At 36.2% G+C, this 18,772-nt stretch overlaps 4 protein-coding genes across 5 annotated transcripts; 2 read left to right on the top strand and 2 right to left on the bottom strand.

Moving 5' to 3' along the window:
• Window positions 1-5,748, bottom strand: NTMC2T4 (Calcium-dependent lipid-binding (CaLB domain) family protein). 2 transcript variants are annotated; one of them, XM_021424530.2, is made up of 12 exons: window positions 5,473-5,748; window positions 5,149-5,257; window positions 4,147-4,248; window positions 3,802-3,852; window positions 3,246-3,366; window positions 2,989-3,110; window positions 2,738-2,836; window positions 2,089-2,169; window positions 1,884-1,969; window positions 1,268-1,493; window positions 871-1,035; window positions 1-572 (listed from the first exon to the last, which is right to left on the bottom strand). In XM_021424530.2, the coding sequence occupies exons 2-12, from the start codon at window positions 5,251-5,253 to the stop codon at window positions 192-194; spliced, it is 1,539 nt and encodes a 512-aa protein (XP_021280205.1). In that variant the 5' UTR covers window positions 5,254-5,257; window positions 5,473-5,748; the 3' UTR covers window positions 1-191. The 2 variants fall into 2 exon arrangements, with proteins under 2 accessions (XP_021280205.1, XP_021280206.1); XM_021424531.2 differs by lacking the exon at window positions 5,473-5,748 and adding an exon at window positions 5,394-5,415.
• Window positions 5,749-6,645: 897 nt separating this feature from the next.
• Window positions 6,646-7,770, bottom strand: LOC110413640 (early nodulin-like protein 18). Its single transcript, XM_021424533.2, has 2 exons — window positions 7,351-7,770; window positions 6,646-7,236 (listed from the first exon to the last, which is right to left on the bottom strand). Exons 1-2 carry the CDS (start codon window positions 7,586-7,588, stop codon window positions 6,788-6,790), a joined length of 687 nt encoding a protein of 228 aa, XP_021280208.1. The 5' UTR covers window positions 7,589-7,770; the 3' UTR covers window positions 6,646-6,787.
• A 3,386-nt stretch (window positions 7,771-11,156) lies between these two features.
• Window positions 11,157-13,682, top strand: LOC110414381 (Protein kinase superfamily protein). Its single transcript, XM_021425524.2, has one exon. It carries the CDS (start codon window positions 11,598-11,600, stop codon window positions 13,551-13,553), a length of 1,956 nt encoding a protein of 651 aa, XP_021281199.1. The 5' UTR covers window positions 11,157-11,597; the 3' UTR covers window positions 13,554-13,682.
• A 3,800-nt stretch (window positions 13,683-17,482) lies between these two features.
• LOC110413981 (alpha/beta-Hydrolases superfamily protein) lies at window positions 17,483-18,758 on the top strand. The gene is given in 2 exon segments (XM_021425029.2): window positions 17,483-18,303; window positions 18,306-18,758. Coding segments are annotated over 2 exon segments (1,035 nt in total). The 5' UTR covers window positions 17,483-17,558; the 3' UTR covers window positions 18,596-18,758.
• The last annotated feature ends 14 nt before the right edge of the window (window positions 18,759-18,772 follow it).

The following is an 18,772-nucleotide window of genomic DNA, read 5'->3' on the forward strand; positions in this document are numbered from 1 at the left end:
TGCGGAGAACTTTGAACGATATTCAAACCATTATTACACGTTTAGATACAAACACACAGATTCAGAAAGAACAATACTTAATGTAATCAAATTCCAGACTACTAGAAAGAACACAAGCAGACGACTGTTTTGTGTTTAATCACTACATGCTACAAACTGAAGGCCGAATTCACATTCTTCAGCATCCCAAGTTAAAGCGGCTTTGCACCACCATTTTCTTGGATGCTATTCACTGGAGTTGAGCTACCACTCTTTTTGCTGGAATGCCCTCCTGTTATGGTCCTGCCCATGAACTTTCCTGCTTTGCTCAGGCCACTGCCAACGGCTCCAAGGCCACTCCCGACAATCCCAACTCCAGCACCAACACCAGTTCCGACAAGCCCAACTCCAGCACCAATTCCAGTACCCACCATTCCAACACCAGATCCAACCAGTGATACTGCTCCATCAAGTGCATCCATTGTGCTTCCGATAACTCCTGCTTCTTTCAATCTCTTCCTTTCTTCTAGGATCCTCTTCTCTTCTTCTAAAGCAATCAACTGTTCTTCCTTGCTAAACTGATGGTAGAAAAGCTGAAAGTATAAAATAAATAATATATTAATCCGAAACACCCAATACTAGACTGAAAATAAGAAAGGAGGAAATCTTCATTCATCAAAATGCTGAAAAAAACTAGACGCGATTATAAGGAGAAAATACCCATCTCTGGCATTCCAATGGCATCAGAGAGGACATCACATTGATAAAGCTAGAAGCAAATGGAAGATGCAAATAAATTTGATGACATCAAGAGCTACCACAATCCTATTAAAAATCCAGCATCTGAACACGAAAATATAAACAAATGTAATTTCAAAACCAAATGTCTACCTTAATAGTACAACTTCCTCTGTCCTTCTTATCTTTTACTTTAAGTGTATCGAGTGAGGATAAAAGGCTCAAATTAACCTCCTTTGGTATCTCTGGTTCCAAGTCAATCAAACGGAATTTTGCAATTCCTAACCTCTTGTCTTGCCCGATGTCCTGGTCGAAAACCTGTTTCAAGCCATAATGAACATTGCATTAACTAATTGTAATTAGTGTATCTGTATGTATGTCTGTATATATCATAACATTAGCAAACAATATGAATAAGAAAACAAAAATGTCATTCTGTAAACAAAACTATTTTTTTTTGAAATTTCACACATTGAAGCACAATATTCAGTAGAAAGGCAAGTATGATAACATAAGCAAAAGAGGAAAAGACAAATTGGTTAATAAAAACCTCAATAGTAAGTGTCTGCGTCTCTCTGTCTTCTGCAATCAACTCGAATGTTTGATTCCAAACAGGATTCAGGTTGTTCTCAATAACTGTTGTTTTAACCTTGAAGAGAGGCCGAATGTGCACAACCACATAAGGATCAGATTTTCCAATCATTTCCATGTTCTTTAGGTCAATTGCTTTGACTACTGTAACTGTCAGCTTTCCCTCTGGTTTAAGCTCTAATTCACTGCAAAACAAAAGGAGAAGTGATATTCATCCAACATTCCGAAGAATTCTTTGACATTCAAATCGAAATTAAAATAAATGCTAAGCTTTTTAAAATTTTGCATAATATAAATTTCAAATACCATGAGAAGACAACACCATATTTTTAGATAAATGACTTTTCCTTTTCTTCTATATCATGTTGGACCACATGGATCTTTAGGAGCATGAGCATGTCAAGGAATATAAGTGCTGCTTTATGGATAAAAAAGTTGAAAAAAAAATCTCATAGTGAATTTAATCCAAATACTGAAAATTGGTTTTGGAAGAAATAATAGTTTTGTGAGGGCTACTGGAATGCAGCTTATCACCCAAACGGAGAATAGCACGGGATCAAAAGTTTCAGAATCACCTAGTATCAACTGGTATACCACCAATTGGAACAACAATTCTGTGCGGCCACTGAAGCATGTCTGTGACGATTGTATTCACAGTATCCTACAGGATATCACAAAGGTGGAACAATCTACAAAATTAATGAGTTTATCCAAGAATGCCAAATCAATAAAGCGTGTGAACATGTTAAAGGAGTACAAACCAAAACCAAGAAAACTTACATCAATCATATCTGATATTCCAGGAATTGCTGTTAAGCTTCCACCAACAGCCTTCAAAGTATAATCAATTCTAGGCTTTGGCTGATTGCATTTAGAAAAAAAAAAGAAAAAGAAAAATCAGTGCAACAAAACTATATAATCTACCTGATATTCTTCAGAATTTGATTAAAGCCATTTGCAAATAGCATTTCATAGCAAAGCTTAATTCAAAATAAGAAAAATTTTGATAGAAAGCAGAAAGGAGACTAAAAAAGTTGGAAATAATATTCTTCTTAGCATAAACAACTAAAAAACAAAGTGCTAAATGGTGTGAGCTGTGCAGCTATCATTTCTCCCTTCCAATGCCAACTTCTTTGAAATTTAAACAGATGAGTAGCAAAATTTTCAATTAGGGCATCATTGACCTGATACAGTGACCAGCTGTCTATGACATCTTGCTGAAAGGAATCATCTACACCCATTAAGATAACCACTTCTTTTCAGAAATTTATGAAAACTTGCATCAGATTCTAGACAATCATACAACATAGGAAACCACATGCGTCACATAGTGCAGATTAACCAGTTCCTCAAAAAAAATGCTATGCAATATTTTTTTAACTAAAACCCCTGTACATTTGCAGCAATTCAGATAATACTCTAATGGTACCTCAGAAAGGAGAGCAACAACTACAGCAGAAATACAAGGTATCTCTTCAGCAAGTTGGAAGATGACACGAACAACAGTGAAAACTTGAAGATCCTTCAACTGCATCATAGAGCAACAAACTAATAGTATAGCAATAATCTCATCTCATAAGATTCAAACTCTAAATATGAAAAAAAAAAACCCATGTTTGAACATAATTACATTTAAATTTAATATCAATAAAAGGTTTGAAAGGTTGTTCATGCACCAACCTGAATTGGTATTGAAGCAACAAGTGCAGCTTCAACACCTAAAATTATACTTGGATCACCACCCCACCGAAGATCAATATCCATTGTGATTTGACCTTTCTTAAGGCTCTGAACTCGAATACCTACATTTCATAAGTAATCACACAGGTAGAAATGCTTAAGCAATAGTTTACAGAGGATATAACATGCTACAAAGTACAGTGGCTAAACCAAGTAAAAGCAAGCAAAATGAGGTCACACTCTCCCTTGAGTCATACCTTCAATCTTGGGAGCCACAGTGCCAAGAGACAATTTGCTAAACTTTAGTGAAGTAATTCCTGGAGGTCGATATTCTTCCAAGAGTGGTTCAACAGATTCTTTGATTACAGCTGATGCTGCCTGAAAATAAATATTAAAAAACCTTTGGCTCAATACTTTATCAATAGAATATTTATTATATTGTGGGAAGCCATTTAAATTATTACAGATTCTTCACTCACTCGTGTGTCCCTCTTCCTTCACCAAAAAAAAAATCATTTTGACCAAAAACTAAATTTGGTCCCATTAGAATATATGAGCTCGGCATGAACAATACAGCAGATAGCCAACTTAATGTGTATACACAATTGCAATTATTTTCCAGTTCATAAAACATCAAAAGAGCTGAATAAGCTGCCCAATCTAGTGGAACAACTCAGTGACACCAAAGCCAAACTGCTAAGTTCCTTTAGCTTTTACTAGCATAATCTCTGTCAGTCTTCTTGAAAGAAATACATAGTAACTGTTGTGAAACTTATTGCAAATTAAATGAATGTAAAGAAACAAGTAGTTTACCTCCGCAACAGAAGGCCATAATTTGCTCAGTTGCTTGTTCAACCATTTCACCTAAAACAGCCAACCATCCATAAGATGGTAAGTAACCACACTGCATCAAATCTTAATAGCAAAAGTGAAAGTAAATCTTTTCTACACCTAGAACATGCAAATGTATCTAGTCTTCAAAGATGTATATTTTAGGCACTAAAAGTCAAGTTAAATATGATTTTATATTAAACCCAACTGCCTCAAACAAATTGGTAGAGGATATTGCCCTCAATAAAATCAAGAAACAATGAAATCAGAAGCTGATTTTAGGTACCCAAACAGGAGTACTACTTAATCTGACACCAGTAAACCAACCTGTTCATAGACAGGGAAAGATATCCATTCAGGAAAGTTTTCACCACAAATTTTCTTCAGATCATCTCTGCTGAGAGACCCAAGAACTTTTATATCAGCTGCCTGCCAAAAAAGACAAATATAATGATTAATAAGCATCTGAAAAGCTGAATGCATCTATAAGCTTATAAGTTGACTGAGTCACGATAAATAACCCTAGGGAACAGTTCAATGTCCATTAAGACGAACAAAAAGTAGATACATTACCTAACTGACAAGGCAATGGACATATGCTTCTCCCACATTGTATCAAACACTCAAAACATATAGCGTATTTAAGTACAATCCATGAGAACATCATACAGAGAGCATAAAAGAGAATACTGTAAAACCACCTGAAAACACTCATTTAATTACTGCCCAATCAAATTAATCAGATTTTAATTGAACATAGTACATAACAATTGCAAGTGCACTAAAAGATTACTTAATGAGCTAATTCCTTCCTAAGCTTAAAGCTATTGCTTCAGTTCAACTCAAAACACGAAACTTTATATTAAGATTGACCTAGGTGTGAATCAAATATGATGTTCGCTGGCCTTGATTGCTAACATGGCAACTGCCTAAATGTTCTGCACAAATTTACCATATCTATTAAGGCGATTCTTATGTGTCAAATTGCTATACTAGAAACTTCAAGTCCACTATCTAAAACTCGAAATATTAGACAGTTAAAACCACAAATAAAGGCAAACAGTAGGAACTATGGGTACTGCTGGCGCCTAATACAAGTGAAATTAAAATGAATTTACTCAACCGGTTTTCAACAACTACTTAAAATTCTCTTTAACTAATTTCATCAATCAATCAAAATACCGAACTAACTGGAAGTTTAACGAAATACCATTAATTCAACGAAGGAACAAGAAACTGAACTAATCAAAGAAACCTAAGCAGATTTAGAACATGATAAACCGAAATTTTTCTTTTTTTTAAAAAAAAAAACTAGGGAAACGAAAGTACCTTCGCGATTCGCTTAGTACTTCGGTACCTCATCATATGACGCCAGCCAGCCATCAATGAAATACCGAAGATCATCCCCATCAAAATCCCCGAAATCAGCCCCATTTTCCTGGAAACCAAACAGAAATATCTCGAAGAAATAAACAAATAAAGTAACAAACAAAAACGACTTCCGAGAAACACAAATAAAGAAGTAGGCGTAGAGGCAAGAAAAAGGAGAAAGACAGACAGAAAGAAAGAGTTACAGTTGCAATTGAAAATTCAGAGAAGAAATTGGGGATTGGCTAAGAGAGAAAACCAAAATTAAATTAAAAAGGAATTTACGTTTAAAACACTTTGGTTTCTGTAAACTTTCTCACTCCAAAATTATTTCAGTGACTCAATCTCTCCCTACTTATCAGTTTTGATTTTGCCCCAGAAACAAAAACGTCTTTATCGAGAGAGTTGGATGTGGGCGTTGGCCCTCGACAGAAAAATGAAAAGAAGCATTCAAGTGAGGTAGGCCAGGCCAGGAGGAGGAAGAGAAGAGAGAGAGAGAGAGACAGCCTCTTCCTTTCTTTCTTTCCCGTCTGTGCCTTTAAATCTTCCGCATTCAATTTTCTTTTTTTTTTTTATTAATTACGCGTCTGTCGGTTTTGTTTCCATCGACGATTCAATAAAGAAATAAATTAATATAAAAATCCTTTAAGAAGGCGTGAGGTCCACAAAAGGAGATTTTGTACTTATACCTTGTAATTTTCTCTACTTTTGAATTTGGTAAAGACCTTTCCAAAATCCCCCACCTGTCCAAGCCCAATCCGAGATTAAAACAGCTTGTCTACTATTGTTTTAAGCTCGGCGATGCTCCCCTAGTCGTTGCTTGTCTACACTCTGAAGATATTCGGTGTGAGTCAGAGATCAGAGAAATAAATTAGTTGTTGAGCTCCATCAAAGATTATGTAATTCAAGATATGTCTGATTTTGAATTAAAAGCCTTTCAGGGCATGTTAGGTGGAGTACTTGTTTTCATGCTTATGGTTTTCGTATCACTGAGTTTTTCATGACGAAGTTTTTAATTTGACTTTTTTTTATCATATTTTAGGGATAAATTGTAGAATGGGTAAAAATAATTAATATTTAATAAAAAGTTGGTATTATGTAAATAAAATTAAAACTATAAAAGACATAATGAAATTTGCTTTGAACAATAACAATAATGACTTGATTGCGTAACGGTTTTCGTCAACCCCACTCAGAAAAAGGAATGAACAAAAAGTGCCCGCAAAGCCACACAAAAATTAAAACAGTGCCTAAACCGTTAAGTTAGGGAAAAGATATGACTAACTATGTTAATCCACCACTTAAATATGAGTAGTGGGATTTAATCCTTTCAATACCAACTAATTTTGTCTTTGTGCTTTGTGCCTAAAAAAATATTGTTTTGATTCTTTCAATATATATATATATATATATATATATTGTTTTTATTCAAAATTATGGAATTTGCAAAATCAAATATTTAATCAAAGGTATATGATTCATTGCTGTTTCAAAATTATCAGTGAACAAAAGGAACAAAGTATATGGATAAATATTTCCCTAAACCTCAAACACGTCGGAATAAATCTTGGCCGGCCGACGACCATGCCGAATTAACACTTTAGAACATCAACATTCCTGCAACTGCAAAGAGAAGCGAACACAGCATTACTCCTGCATCAGCGCCGACCTCCACCGCACCGTTATTCAACGACGGCGATACACCAGAAATAGTGACAGGCGGAGACTGGGCCGAGTCAGCTGCAGGAGGCTCGACGTATGGTGGAGGAGGCGGCTGGTTGAGGCTGGGGGGCAACCCGATGCCGTGATTGACGAGGATCTCGAATGCCATGCCACGCTGGCACTGGACACCATCATCGGCGTCGGAGAAGTAGTAGTTTGTGCCTTCAATGGTCAACGGCACTGTGATGGTCAACAATTGATCGAAGTCTGTGTTGCCTCCGTTGTACTGGAAGGTATCAGTATCTGAAGCATCGTCCATCGTGCAGCTCTGGTAAGTCGTCTCATTGTAGGTCTGGATCACCGTCTGATTTGTACTAGTCCTAAATACTACGTAAAAATTTCAAGAAGATAAAAGATGAATGAGAAAAAAAAATCAAAACGGTTCTACTACAATATATTGTACCAGAAAAAGAAAAAGGAAATTAAAGTTAATGGGCGTACCGAGATAGTCACCAAGATTGAAAGTTTGATTAGCAGCCCAAGACGAGTAATCAACGGCGGATTTATTAGTGTTGGAATCGAAGAACCAGCCGGCGTCACCGCCGACAGTGTGGTTAGTGTATCCGGTTGCAGCGGCAACGGTGGTGATGAGGAGGGCGATCACCGTTAGATTCAGTTTGGTGTCTGAAGCCATGAGCCCCGTTGAATTTGAATGTACGCGTCCGATCTGATTAATCATAGATCTGGGTAAGGGGATTTAAATTTTTAATAGGAGAAGGAAAACGGTAAACGGTAATGGGAATGTGAAGCGCGTGAGATGGGACCCGCCAATGGTCCCGCATTTTCCTATTTATCAGGTTCCCGCTGAAATTTTAGTTGGAAAGGAAGATTGAATTTTAAATTGACTAACGAATGCAATTGAAACACTTAGGAAAGTCATTGAGTAACAAAAATGTTAAATTACCGTGTATTTCATGACCATAATTTATCTATTAAAATGTTAAATAGTATTCATTAGTGTCTACTTTATTTCATTATTATTTCCGCTTCTTATTATTTTATATTTTAAAAATAAAAACTAAATAAGTTTATTTTAATACAAGAACAATAAATTTTTGGTTTCGATAGGCACCCAAAAGTATAATTCATGTGAAATTATTATTTTGAAATGACGTTTTTAAATCATTTTATTATGATCTTTTTGTTTTTTTTTGTATATTTTTATTTTATAACAAAAATAATTTACAAAATAAGAAAATATTTATGAAAACTTTAATCAATTCTCTCTCTTTTTTTTTTTAAGTATTATGTATTTTACTGACACGAGGTCAAAAATACATAAAACACCAAGTCTGGGCATTACACAATGTAGCCAATAGCCCATTGGCCATAACAAACTGCCCCATAGCTTGAAGCAGCGATGCATGGTCAACCCAGTAGCTTGAAAACAACACTTGTGAAGCTATCTCAATCACTCGGGCATTGTACCCAGGTTTCTAACTTAGGAAGCTCAGTAAACTGTACTTGAACTCCCTTAATCCCTTACGCACCGGCTTCTACTAGTTTCCAGAGCCATTCATCCAACAATAAATCTGATCCAACCCAGAACTGTAATCTGAGATTAAAGTTGTTCGTTTGTCCAATCCCGTAATGATGTGTGCACCATCAGTTAAACACAATAAGCAAATATTCAGTTTTGTCTACATTGATTTTCGCTGGAGTATCAACAATATCTTTGGTCGCCGGAGGGGGCAGACCAATGATATCCGAGGGAAGCAGGGATCGGAGGAAACCTTAAGGGATGAAATTCCCATACACTGTCCTTATTCTACAAGGTAATCGGGGTAGGGATTCTAATGCAACCGAGCTTTTGGCCATTAGGAAAGCTTTCCTGATTTTTATGACATGGAAATGGGCATTGACTCATAAACTTGTCAACCACTTTTAATATCAGGATGGTTTGGATTAAATTCCCTATGATTAGTATTATATCTACATTTTCTAATCCATAAATCTACATTGTGTTTTCCCTCGAACAGATTTGGCAATATACATTACAGAAAATTCTTAACACATGCTTTTATATTGTTTCCGGGATGCGGGATGAATATCACTCCTTTTGTTATGCACTGAATTACAGCTTAAACCAGACGAAAAGCTGCAAGTTATAACAGGGAAAGCAAATGATTTTTACTGGTATCTGTCCTGGAGGTGGGCTTGGGCTTGTGCTGGAGCTGGAACTGGAACTAGTGCTGGAGTTGGACTTCTGGGAGTAGCCTCGGCAATGCAACCCTAAATTCCAACAATGCTAAATATTATACAAAATTCCTCGTATATTGATTCCTAAACCTGTTGGTTCGCTAATATCAATTTCTCCATGGGGAATTTCCCCGTCGAGAGGATGAAGTGGTTCCCGCAAGTAATAATTTCAATTCAATCCTGGAATTTACCTTGTTTCATTCTGCTACTTGAGTGTCTTGCATCCAACATAGTGATTTGCAGAAGGACGTGCCAACAGATTTCTTTGCAATTTCGAGCACAGCCATATCTTTTTCTTCCAGTCATAGTAGAAGCGTTATTAACAAAGATGCAGCTGGAGACTGCACTGGTCCATTTTATTAAACACGAGTCCAGCTGCTGCTGTGGCTCATCATTCGTCATATCCTGTATTGTATTATGTGTAGTTAATAAATTACAATAGAATACAGGGTTTGCATTGTCTTGCAGCACAGTCTCGTGGTCTTGTTCCAACCCAAGAAATTGTTCTGGTCCGTCTCGACGGAATCAAATCCGTGAAGAAAAACAACCCCTCTTTCAGCTGTCTTAAAAGATCTGACTCCAGCTTTTGTCATCAACGATCTGACTCCACAACTTCTCTCATACAAAAGAAAAATTGTAGTTACAATCAAATGCTTCGTATCCAACGCAATCTGTGAGGGTATACTAGCACGTTCAAACACAAAATTTTATTAGTGCTAATTGTGAATAAATTAATCGTTGGGTTTTGTGGTAAGACCAAGATTAGTTTAATTAAGCAAAGCACATTGTTTGAAGACCATCATCGCGCCCACGGCGGCCTGGGAAATACCGCTCACGGGGGTCAGCACTGAGCTGCACCGAGCCATCCCCCGACAAGCGTGGGCTAGAAGCCTTTGTTGTTTAGACCACAAATAAATTATAAAGGGGAAGAGTGTGGCAAGTGGGACTCACATGATCTCAGTCTCTTACAACTATTTCACTTTGTTTTATTCTCGGACCTCTTCCTCTCTCGTAAGCTGTAAACATCGTTTTCTTTTTTTATGATTTTGTACGGTTAGATTCCTTTTACCAAGGTGATTAAAAGTCAAAAACGAACCGCCAAATTACTAAGATACCCTTCTCTGTTCAAAACCTTATTTGATTACTGTAGTTGTTTGATGCATGTTAATATATGGTATTTATTTATTTATTAAAAATATTTGAAGTATTTAAAAATTTTAAATAAATGTTTATTTTTTATTATGTTTAATAGTTTTTTATATTTTTATTTTAAACTAAATAAAAATTATAATTATTAATTAATTAATAATTAAAATATTAATTATTATTTTTAAATCATATGATATTCACATTATATATTAATATATTATAATAAATGATAACATAATAACATAAATATATAATATTTTTTACTTTTTTTGTGATAAAAATAAATAAATAGTATTTTAATTAATTATAATAAATAAATTTTATTTTAATTGAGAAAAAGAATTCTATCTTGTCCTTTGAATATGGAGATCATGTACCATATAATGTGTTAAATGCACACATACGAATAAAATGTTAATAATAAAAATTTATTTAATTTAAAATTAAATAAATCAATTAAATATAATAAAAACAATAAAAACCTATTTTAATATTTTTTTAAAATAGTTTAAAAAATTTCAAACGTTATGCATTAAATTTATTAATAATGTATAAAGTTGATATATCCCTATAATGTAGTAAATATAAATTATTTTTAATTTATATATGTAATAAAGATATAGTACTACCATGGTATTTCAGTCTTTTCAAAAATATATTTAATTGGTTTTTTAAAATTCAAAAGAAACAGTATCCTATAGGTCAAACCCAGTTAAGCCTAAGGCTGTGCAAACGTATGCTGCACACTGTGTTTAAACTACACAATCATACAGATAATAATTAAAGGGTTGAAAATCCGAAGAAACCAACCAAATACCAACAAAGGCCAAACAGAACACAAAAGGCTCCATTCACCTCACGCGACCTCCAAAAGAGCGTCGCTCGTTTCCGTTACCTTAACCCGCCATCAATGGCTTCACAGAAGACAACAGCTTCTTTTTGAAGATCTCGATCCCACGTGACCCTCCTCACTCGTCCCATGTTCATCACAATGGCGCGTGTCCTTTCCACAATTGTCTCAAACCCACAATCGAAAGCCTACCCCATCAACATCTCATCAGTTATCACTATGAAACCCATTTCACCCAACGGTCACGAATAAATTCGTGACCCTCAAACCACATTCCGACACGTCAACGTTACGATCTCCATCATAAAAACTGCCCCACTCTGGCCCTCTTCATGCTTGAAAAATAGAAAAAAAGGAGTAAAATTAGAAAGAAAACAATTCTTCTAGTACGCTCAGTCAGTAGCTGCGAACTCTTCTTCCAAACCGGTGAAGAAAAGGGAGCAAATGAGATCCTAGAATTCGCTTTCGTTTTCTTCTTTTATTTACAATCATGCCATCACGGTTTTCACCACCAGAAATTGCGGTGGAGACACCGCCACACCACCATCGTCACCTCCACAAAAACTTCCACCTCCTCCCTCCACTCCTTGCTGGGACCATAACTATAACTATAATGCTTTTAATTGTCTTAATCATCTTCATCTACCGGAAGCTCTATCGCAACCGCACAGCTCCATCGGAATCTCCGAGCCATCGTCACTGCCGTCGCTTCTCATACTCCCTCCTTCGCCGCGCCACCTCATCGTTCTCCCCTTCCAACCGGTTGGGACACGGCGGATTCGGCTCGGTTTACAAAGGAACTCTCCCTAACTCACCTCAGCCACTCGCAATCAAGATTATGAACTCAACAGATTCGTTACAAGGAGAGCGTGAGTTCCACAACGAACTCTCTCTATCACGCGCCTTGGATTCTCCCCACATTGTTCCTCTCATTGGGTTCTCTTCAGATTCCAGAAGAAGAAGGTTCGTCCTGGTTTACGAATTAATGGAAAATCGGAGCGTGCAAGACGCGCTTTTGGATAGAAAATGTGAAGAGCTGATGGGGTGGAGAAAAAGATTTTGTGTTATAAATGATGTGGCTAAAGGGCTTGAGTATCTCCATCATTTTTGTGACCCGCCTGTTATTCATGGAGATATTAAGCCAAGTAATATTCTTTTGGATGTGGAATTCAAGGCCAAGATTGGTGATTTTGGGCTTGCTAGATTGAAAACAGAGGATCTAATTGAAGGGCTTGAAGAAGGTGAAGGTTTGAGGAAAAAAGATGTTGTTGGAGAGGATAACGGATCGATTTTAGAAGAAACAGAGAGTGTTTTGACTGGGTTTGAAGAAGGGGCAAGTTTGACGGTTGCTGATAGGTCACCAGAGAGCTATGTGCTTAGAGTTTTGGATTCGGAGGCGTCGCCGGCTGTGTCACCGGAGATGGCAGTAGAGAAAGGAAGTGTTTTGTCTGAAGGGTTCTTTGATAAGGTTAGTGTGGAAAGTGGGAGGGATTTGGTTAGTAATAAAAAGGGTAGTTCGAGAAGAGATTGGTGGTGGAAGCAGGATCCTGGAGGTGGGTCTGAATCAGGAAGAGTTAAAGACTACGTAATGGAATGGATTGGGAATGAGATCAAAAAAGAGAGACCCAAAAATGAATGGCTTGCTTCTCCAAGCTCAGTTGATAATATTAATGATAGTAAGGTTTCGAGTTCGAATGTGGAGCAAAAGAAGGAAAAGATTCGGAGGAAGGAGCGGAATAGGAAGCCGAGAGAGTGGTGGAAAGAAGAATTTTGTGAAGAGCTCACTAAGAAGAAGAAAAAGAAGAAAAGAGAACCTAGTTCGAGTAGCAATGGAGAATTCTGGTGGCAAAGAGATGAAGAAATGATAGAAAGGAAAAAGAAGAAGAGTAGTAGAGGCAGCATTGATTGGTGGTTAGATGGATTTAGTGGTGAGTTCAAAATTGGGAGAAGAAATAGCCAAGATTGGGCAAGTGGGGATATACCAAAGAGCGGTGGAATTAGTAGTACGCCGAGTATGAGAGGAACGGTCTGTTATATTGCGCCTGAGTATGGTGGCGGCGGTTTGCTTTCAGAGAAATGCGATGTTTATAGCTTTGGGGTGTTGGTTTTGGTTATAATATCTGGCCGTAGACCTCTTCAAGTGACGGCGTCGCCAATGTCTGAATTTGAGAGGGCAAATTTGATATCTTGGGCAAGGCAACTGGCTTATAATGGGAAGCTCTTGGAACTTGTTGATCCCTCCATTCATTCACTAGATAAGGATCAAGCATTGCTTTGTATCACCATTGCATTGCTCTGTTTGCAAAGATCACCAAGCAAGCGGCCTACTATGAAAGAGATTGTGGACATGCTTTCTGGTGAGGCTGAGCCACCACATTTGCCTTTCGAATTTTCACCTTCGCCGCCATCCAATTTCCTGTTTAAGTCCCGGAAGAAGGTTCGGTGAGTGTTGGATCTTTGATAGCGTTTTGATTTAACTGTAGAGTGTGTACCTGTTGTAGGTCATTTCGTTACTACTGGCTTATGAAGAAATAGTTGCAAAAATGGAGAAAAAAAGTTGCTTATATCTCATAAATGAGTCTGCTTTTGCTTGTTTCCTTTTTCAATGTTTCTTCCTTTTTAAGGTGTTTGCTTAAACCAATGCTTATCAACAGCTATGACTAAGGATTTTAGGATGAGCCCCACCCCTCTTGACCTTTGCTACCATTAGTCCACTAGTTGTTGAGTTTTAGGAATCCCAGGATTAACGGTAAATGTAGAGCTACATGTATGTTGCTTGTTTACTTTTTGGAAGGAGATGACTTTGTTACCTTAATTGGATTTAAATAAATATAAATTTGCTCTGTTCCTGGAACCTTAATTTTTAATTAAGTGATTTCAGACAAGCACTTTTTCTTTTTCCTTACTTTTGGAACCATGGGGCCCAGAGGATATATCCCTTTTCGTTTGTTTTCTTCCTTTCAGAAAGTAGCTGATATTTGTTACAGGGATCCTGAAATTCAGTAGTAGGGGACAACTCTTGGCCCAGTCTTTTGTTATGCATGATGACTACACAGTCATTTGTATAGATATCAGATATGCAATTCAAACACACAAGCACAGAAATACACAAAGTGGAAGTCAATCCTTTTAAAGCATTCCAGCTTCGATTAGGATTGACTAATACGAGAATCAAAATTTCCTCTCAATATGATTCAGCTCCAATGATGACTTCCTTATTATCTCCAGCCTTCACCCCTTGATATTATCCATTTCTCCGATCCTTGCTTGACACACTATTTCAAAATTTTAGTGATAGTCTCTTAATGATCTTTATTATTGTTCAAGTCCCCAATTTATCAATCGCAGGCAAAACCGCTTCCATTACTGTGGTAGACAATAATGAAGTTCTTTGTGCCTGCGTTTCCAACCATTACATGGTTCTTGCATTTTTAAGTGCTGTCACGGGTAACTGTTTATTGAGGCTGTGTGTGTTAACACATTAGATAGCTCTTGGTGAGGAAAAGGAAAATATTCTGAAAATGGAAGTAGACTTGTTCCTTTTAGCTGGAGAGAAGACAATAGGGAAGAAGTACCTGGAAGAGTAGTTTTGAGTTCTGCTTTTTCTGTGCCTTTGGAATATCGGATGTTCTAGAAGGTACAGCTTTGGAATATCAAGAGGGACTAAGAATTGTAGTAGGAAGTCATTATGGTGATGTCTTTGAGGTGGAAATATTCTGATGCTTTTTGCTTTTGCTGAAATGAATATGATTCTGCACAGTGAAAGCAGCTGCAGTGGGGGAATATGCAAGCGTTTCCAGTTTCTAGATGACTTAAGCGTCACATTTCTGACTTGTAAGGGACATTGGTGTTCTTATTTTTGCTCTTATTTTGTAAAGTCGAATGAACACTCTAAAATTTGCTTACCATGAACAACACTCAGAAGATTCTTACTGTTAATAGTACTTAAAAGGTTATACCAATGTCAGAATATCCAGAATTTGTCTCATCACAAAGGATTCTCAACTCTCAGGTGCCTTTGCTCTGAGTTTTCTAACATAATTTGGCCAGAGTTGGAGAGATTCCGGAGGTCTCTTTGCTATTTGAATATGTTGATTGTGAATTCTGTGTCCTTGTCCATAGAATCGGGCTCCTTCCTATTGTGAGAAAATTTGCCATATGAAAGTTATCTGAGACAGAAAGTTTCTTCTCAGCTTATTACCGTTAAGATCAAATTCAATGTGAAACAGAGCAGATGATTAAGAACAATAATGGAGCTACATGTTGTGGATTAAATTAAGATAAAGTCTACCCAAAAGTACTAAAGTTGTTGAATCCTTTGGTTTCAATTATGTACCAAAGAGTGCAATTAACTATTTTTGGTGCATCATAATAATCCGATGATGTAATTGTACAACATTATTATTAAGATTTATATTTGATGTACCACATAAATTTAAAAAATAAATATTCATAATTCTGGAAATCATGGTATAAAGGGAAACCCATAGGCGCTTTACTAAAACCCTAGACCTAGAGCTAGCCGTCTTCTTATTCAGATCTATGCACTGATGAAACAAGGCTTGCTGACTTGGGTTTTTGCCCAGAAAGACACAAATGGGACCTTAACCTTTTAACCCATTTATTCTCGAGTCGGGGTTCACAAATACTAAATGGATGCTTTTTGAGAAAGTTTTATTTTTTTTATTTATATTTAAATTATTAATTAGTATATTAAGTTATTAAGTTAAATTATTAAGATATAATATATTATGATAAGTTATTGAATTGGGTTGTTAAGATATAATATATTATGATAAGATTAAATTAAGATTTAGTGAGCTTAAGTTAATAGATTTACTTTTATTTTTTAAATTTAATAAACTTAACATATTAAGTAAAATTTATATGATAATTAGCAATATACTGACTGACTTTAATTTCATCAAATTATTTGAGAAAATATAATAAATAAAAATTTTTAAAAAATTATAACGTTCATGATAGAGTTATTTTATTTATTTTTTATTTATATTAATTATTTAATTAAAATATTTTAAAAAATTTAATAATATATATTATATATAAAAAATTTTAAAAATTTTGAGAGACCATGTAACGAGACGCTTGGCCCCTGCCTCCAGGGAAAGGGACCAAATTTTTTATAGAATATTAATCAACCAAGTAAAAAGAGATGTAAAGTGTATACCAAGAACAAAGAGACTTCTTTTTCCTTTCGAGGGCTCATACCTAATCCTGCCCATTCATCAGCTGTTTTCTTCATCTGTGTGGTCTGAAGAATTCCTTTGAGTGGAGACAAGAGAACAATGGATGATCTCTGGTTCAAAGCAAGTAGGCCAGTTTATGCGAACAACTATATAACCTTTAATTAAAACTGTGGACCAGACATATTTAGCCTTTGCATGCGGTGTGGGCAACTTGTTCTAGAGTTGCCATCCATGCAATGATCGAGGGTACTGGAAATTAACTGCCCGATGCAATATCTTTGATGGCAACCAAAACAATCTGTCATCAGTTTGAATTAGAGAGACCCATCAGACCAGTGATAAAGTCAAAATTTTTCATTTGGTTGAAATGTGAAAAATAATATCTATAAAACAATCATATTATAAATTTAATATTTGATAAAAATATAAAACAACTTAAATAAAAAAATTTATATGAAAATTTTATAAATAAATTTTAAAAATTATTTTAAAAAATCAAATTTTAATAATTTATTTTAAAAAATTAATTAGTATAATTATAAATAATTTAATAATAAAAAAATTGAAATTAAAAATATAAAAATAAAATAAGTAAATAAACTAAATTTATCAGTTATCATGATATGAAAATTATTTTATTGATTAAAGATTTCTTGTATAGAGAACATTGGTAAGTAAAAAAGTGTAAAACAAATGATTTTTTTGTTTTAGTATTTTGTAAAATGAACAAAAAAATCAAAAAGTGATAATGAGGTTTTAGAGAAGTAAAGTTTAGAAATAATTTTATTGTAATAAATTTTATTTTAGGTTTATTAAAATTATTTATTGACTAATCACTAAATAAAAATTTATTGCAAGTGTGAAATTATAAACCTTTAAAAATACAAAAATAGGTAAGAAAAATTTTAAAAATTTTGTAAAAATAAAATTATAAAATTTTAAGAAAATAAAAATAAGTTATAAAAAATTTAGGTTGGGGCCAGGGTGGAACCCGGGGACCCACTAGTCCCCCCTCCGTCCTCCTCTGCATCAGACCCACATTTAAGACTCTGAACAAAGAGTAAATGCAGATAACTAGCCAACAAAAACAAGCAGGAATGGTTGAAAGAACTTTATGCACCATTATTTCACAACTCCCCCACCAGCATTTATTTGTACTGTCTATTTCCACCACAAACGTTTCTTATACCATCTTCTCTTCACCCATTCAGGCAATCATCTCTCTTGATCTCCATCTCAAAACCATGGCAGATCAATCCTCTACTGCACCATCATCCATGGATCCCTACAAATTCCTCAAAATTGTCCAGAACCCAGACGGGTCACTCACTCGACTCGACCAATTCCCTTCGGTTTCAGCAACAGAAGGAAGCGCCGATTCCAACACATCTCAACTATCTCCCTTTAAGGATATCCCTCTGAACCCCAACAACAAAACCTTCATTCGTGTTTACAGGCCTCCAACTGATCCCCCACCAAGCACTAAGGATAAGCACCCTCTTATAATAGACTTTCATGGCGGCGGCTTTGTCCTCGTCAGTGCTACTTCCCGTCCTTTTCACGATGCATGCAGCATCAAGGCAGCTAAGCTCCCAGCTGTAGTCATCTCCCTCGAATACCGTCTTGCACCCGAACATCGCCTTCCAGCAGCATACGACGATGCCATGGAGACGATTATGTGGGTCCGGGACCAGGCGGTGGATACCAACGGCTGTGATCCATGGTTAAAAGAGTACGTAGATTTCTCCAAGTGTTTTTTGATGGGCGGTAGTGCAGGTGGCAATATGGTTTACCATGCAGGTTTACGTGCACTGGACGTCGATGTCTCACCTGTGAAAATCATAGGGCTGATAATGAATCAGCCATACTTCAGTGGGGTCGAAAGGACTGAATCAGAGAAGAGATTCATCAACGATCGGATTTTGCCTTTGGCAGCTAATGATCTGCTGTGGTCCTTGGCTTTGCCAAAGGGAGCTGACCGTGATCATGAGTATGCAATCCAATGGCTGCTGATGGGTCCCATAAGGAGAAGATTGGACGGCTGCCAAGGTGCTTGGTGACAGGGCATGGAGGGGATCCGCTAGTTGACAAGCAGAGGGAGTTGGTGAAAATGCTGGAGGCCCGTGGGGTGGAGGTGGTGGCGGAATTCGCTGAAGGAGGTTGGCATGGGATAGAAATTTTCGATACATTGAAGGCTCAAGCTCTATTTGAGAGCATTAAGGAATTTGTCAACGCTTCATGTCAGATTGTTAACGTGGCTACTGCCAAATCAACCCTGTGAAGCTGCCACTCTGCCAACACGACCATTTACTAGTACTATTGCGACAAAATTTTCAATACTTTGCTAAAATGATAATTATTGTTGCTTATAGTTAAATTGGGTGTTAATATTTATTATTATTGGTGTTATTACTTTTGTTTTATCAAAATATTCTAACTAAAATTGCAGAAGTAATGG

This window comes from Theobroma umbraticum, unplaced genomic scaffold, assembly GCF_002168275.2.
Source record: "Theobroma umbraticum cultivar Fairchild unplaced genomic scaffold, ASM216827v3 scaffold_4.1, whole genome shotgun sequence".
Lineage (NCBI taxonomy): Eukaryota > Viridiplantae > Streptophyta > Magnoliopsida > Malvales > Malvaceae > Theobroma > Theobroma umbraticum.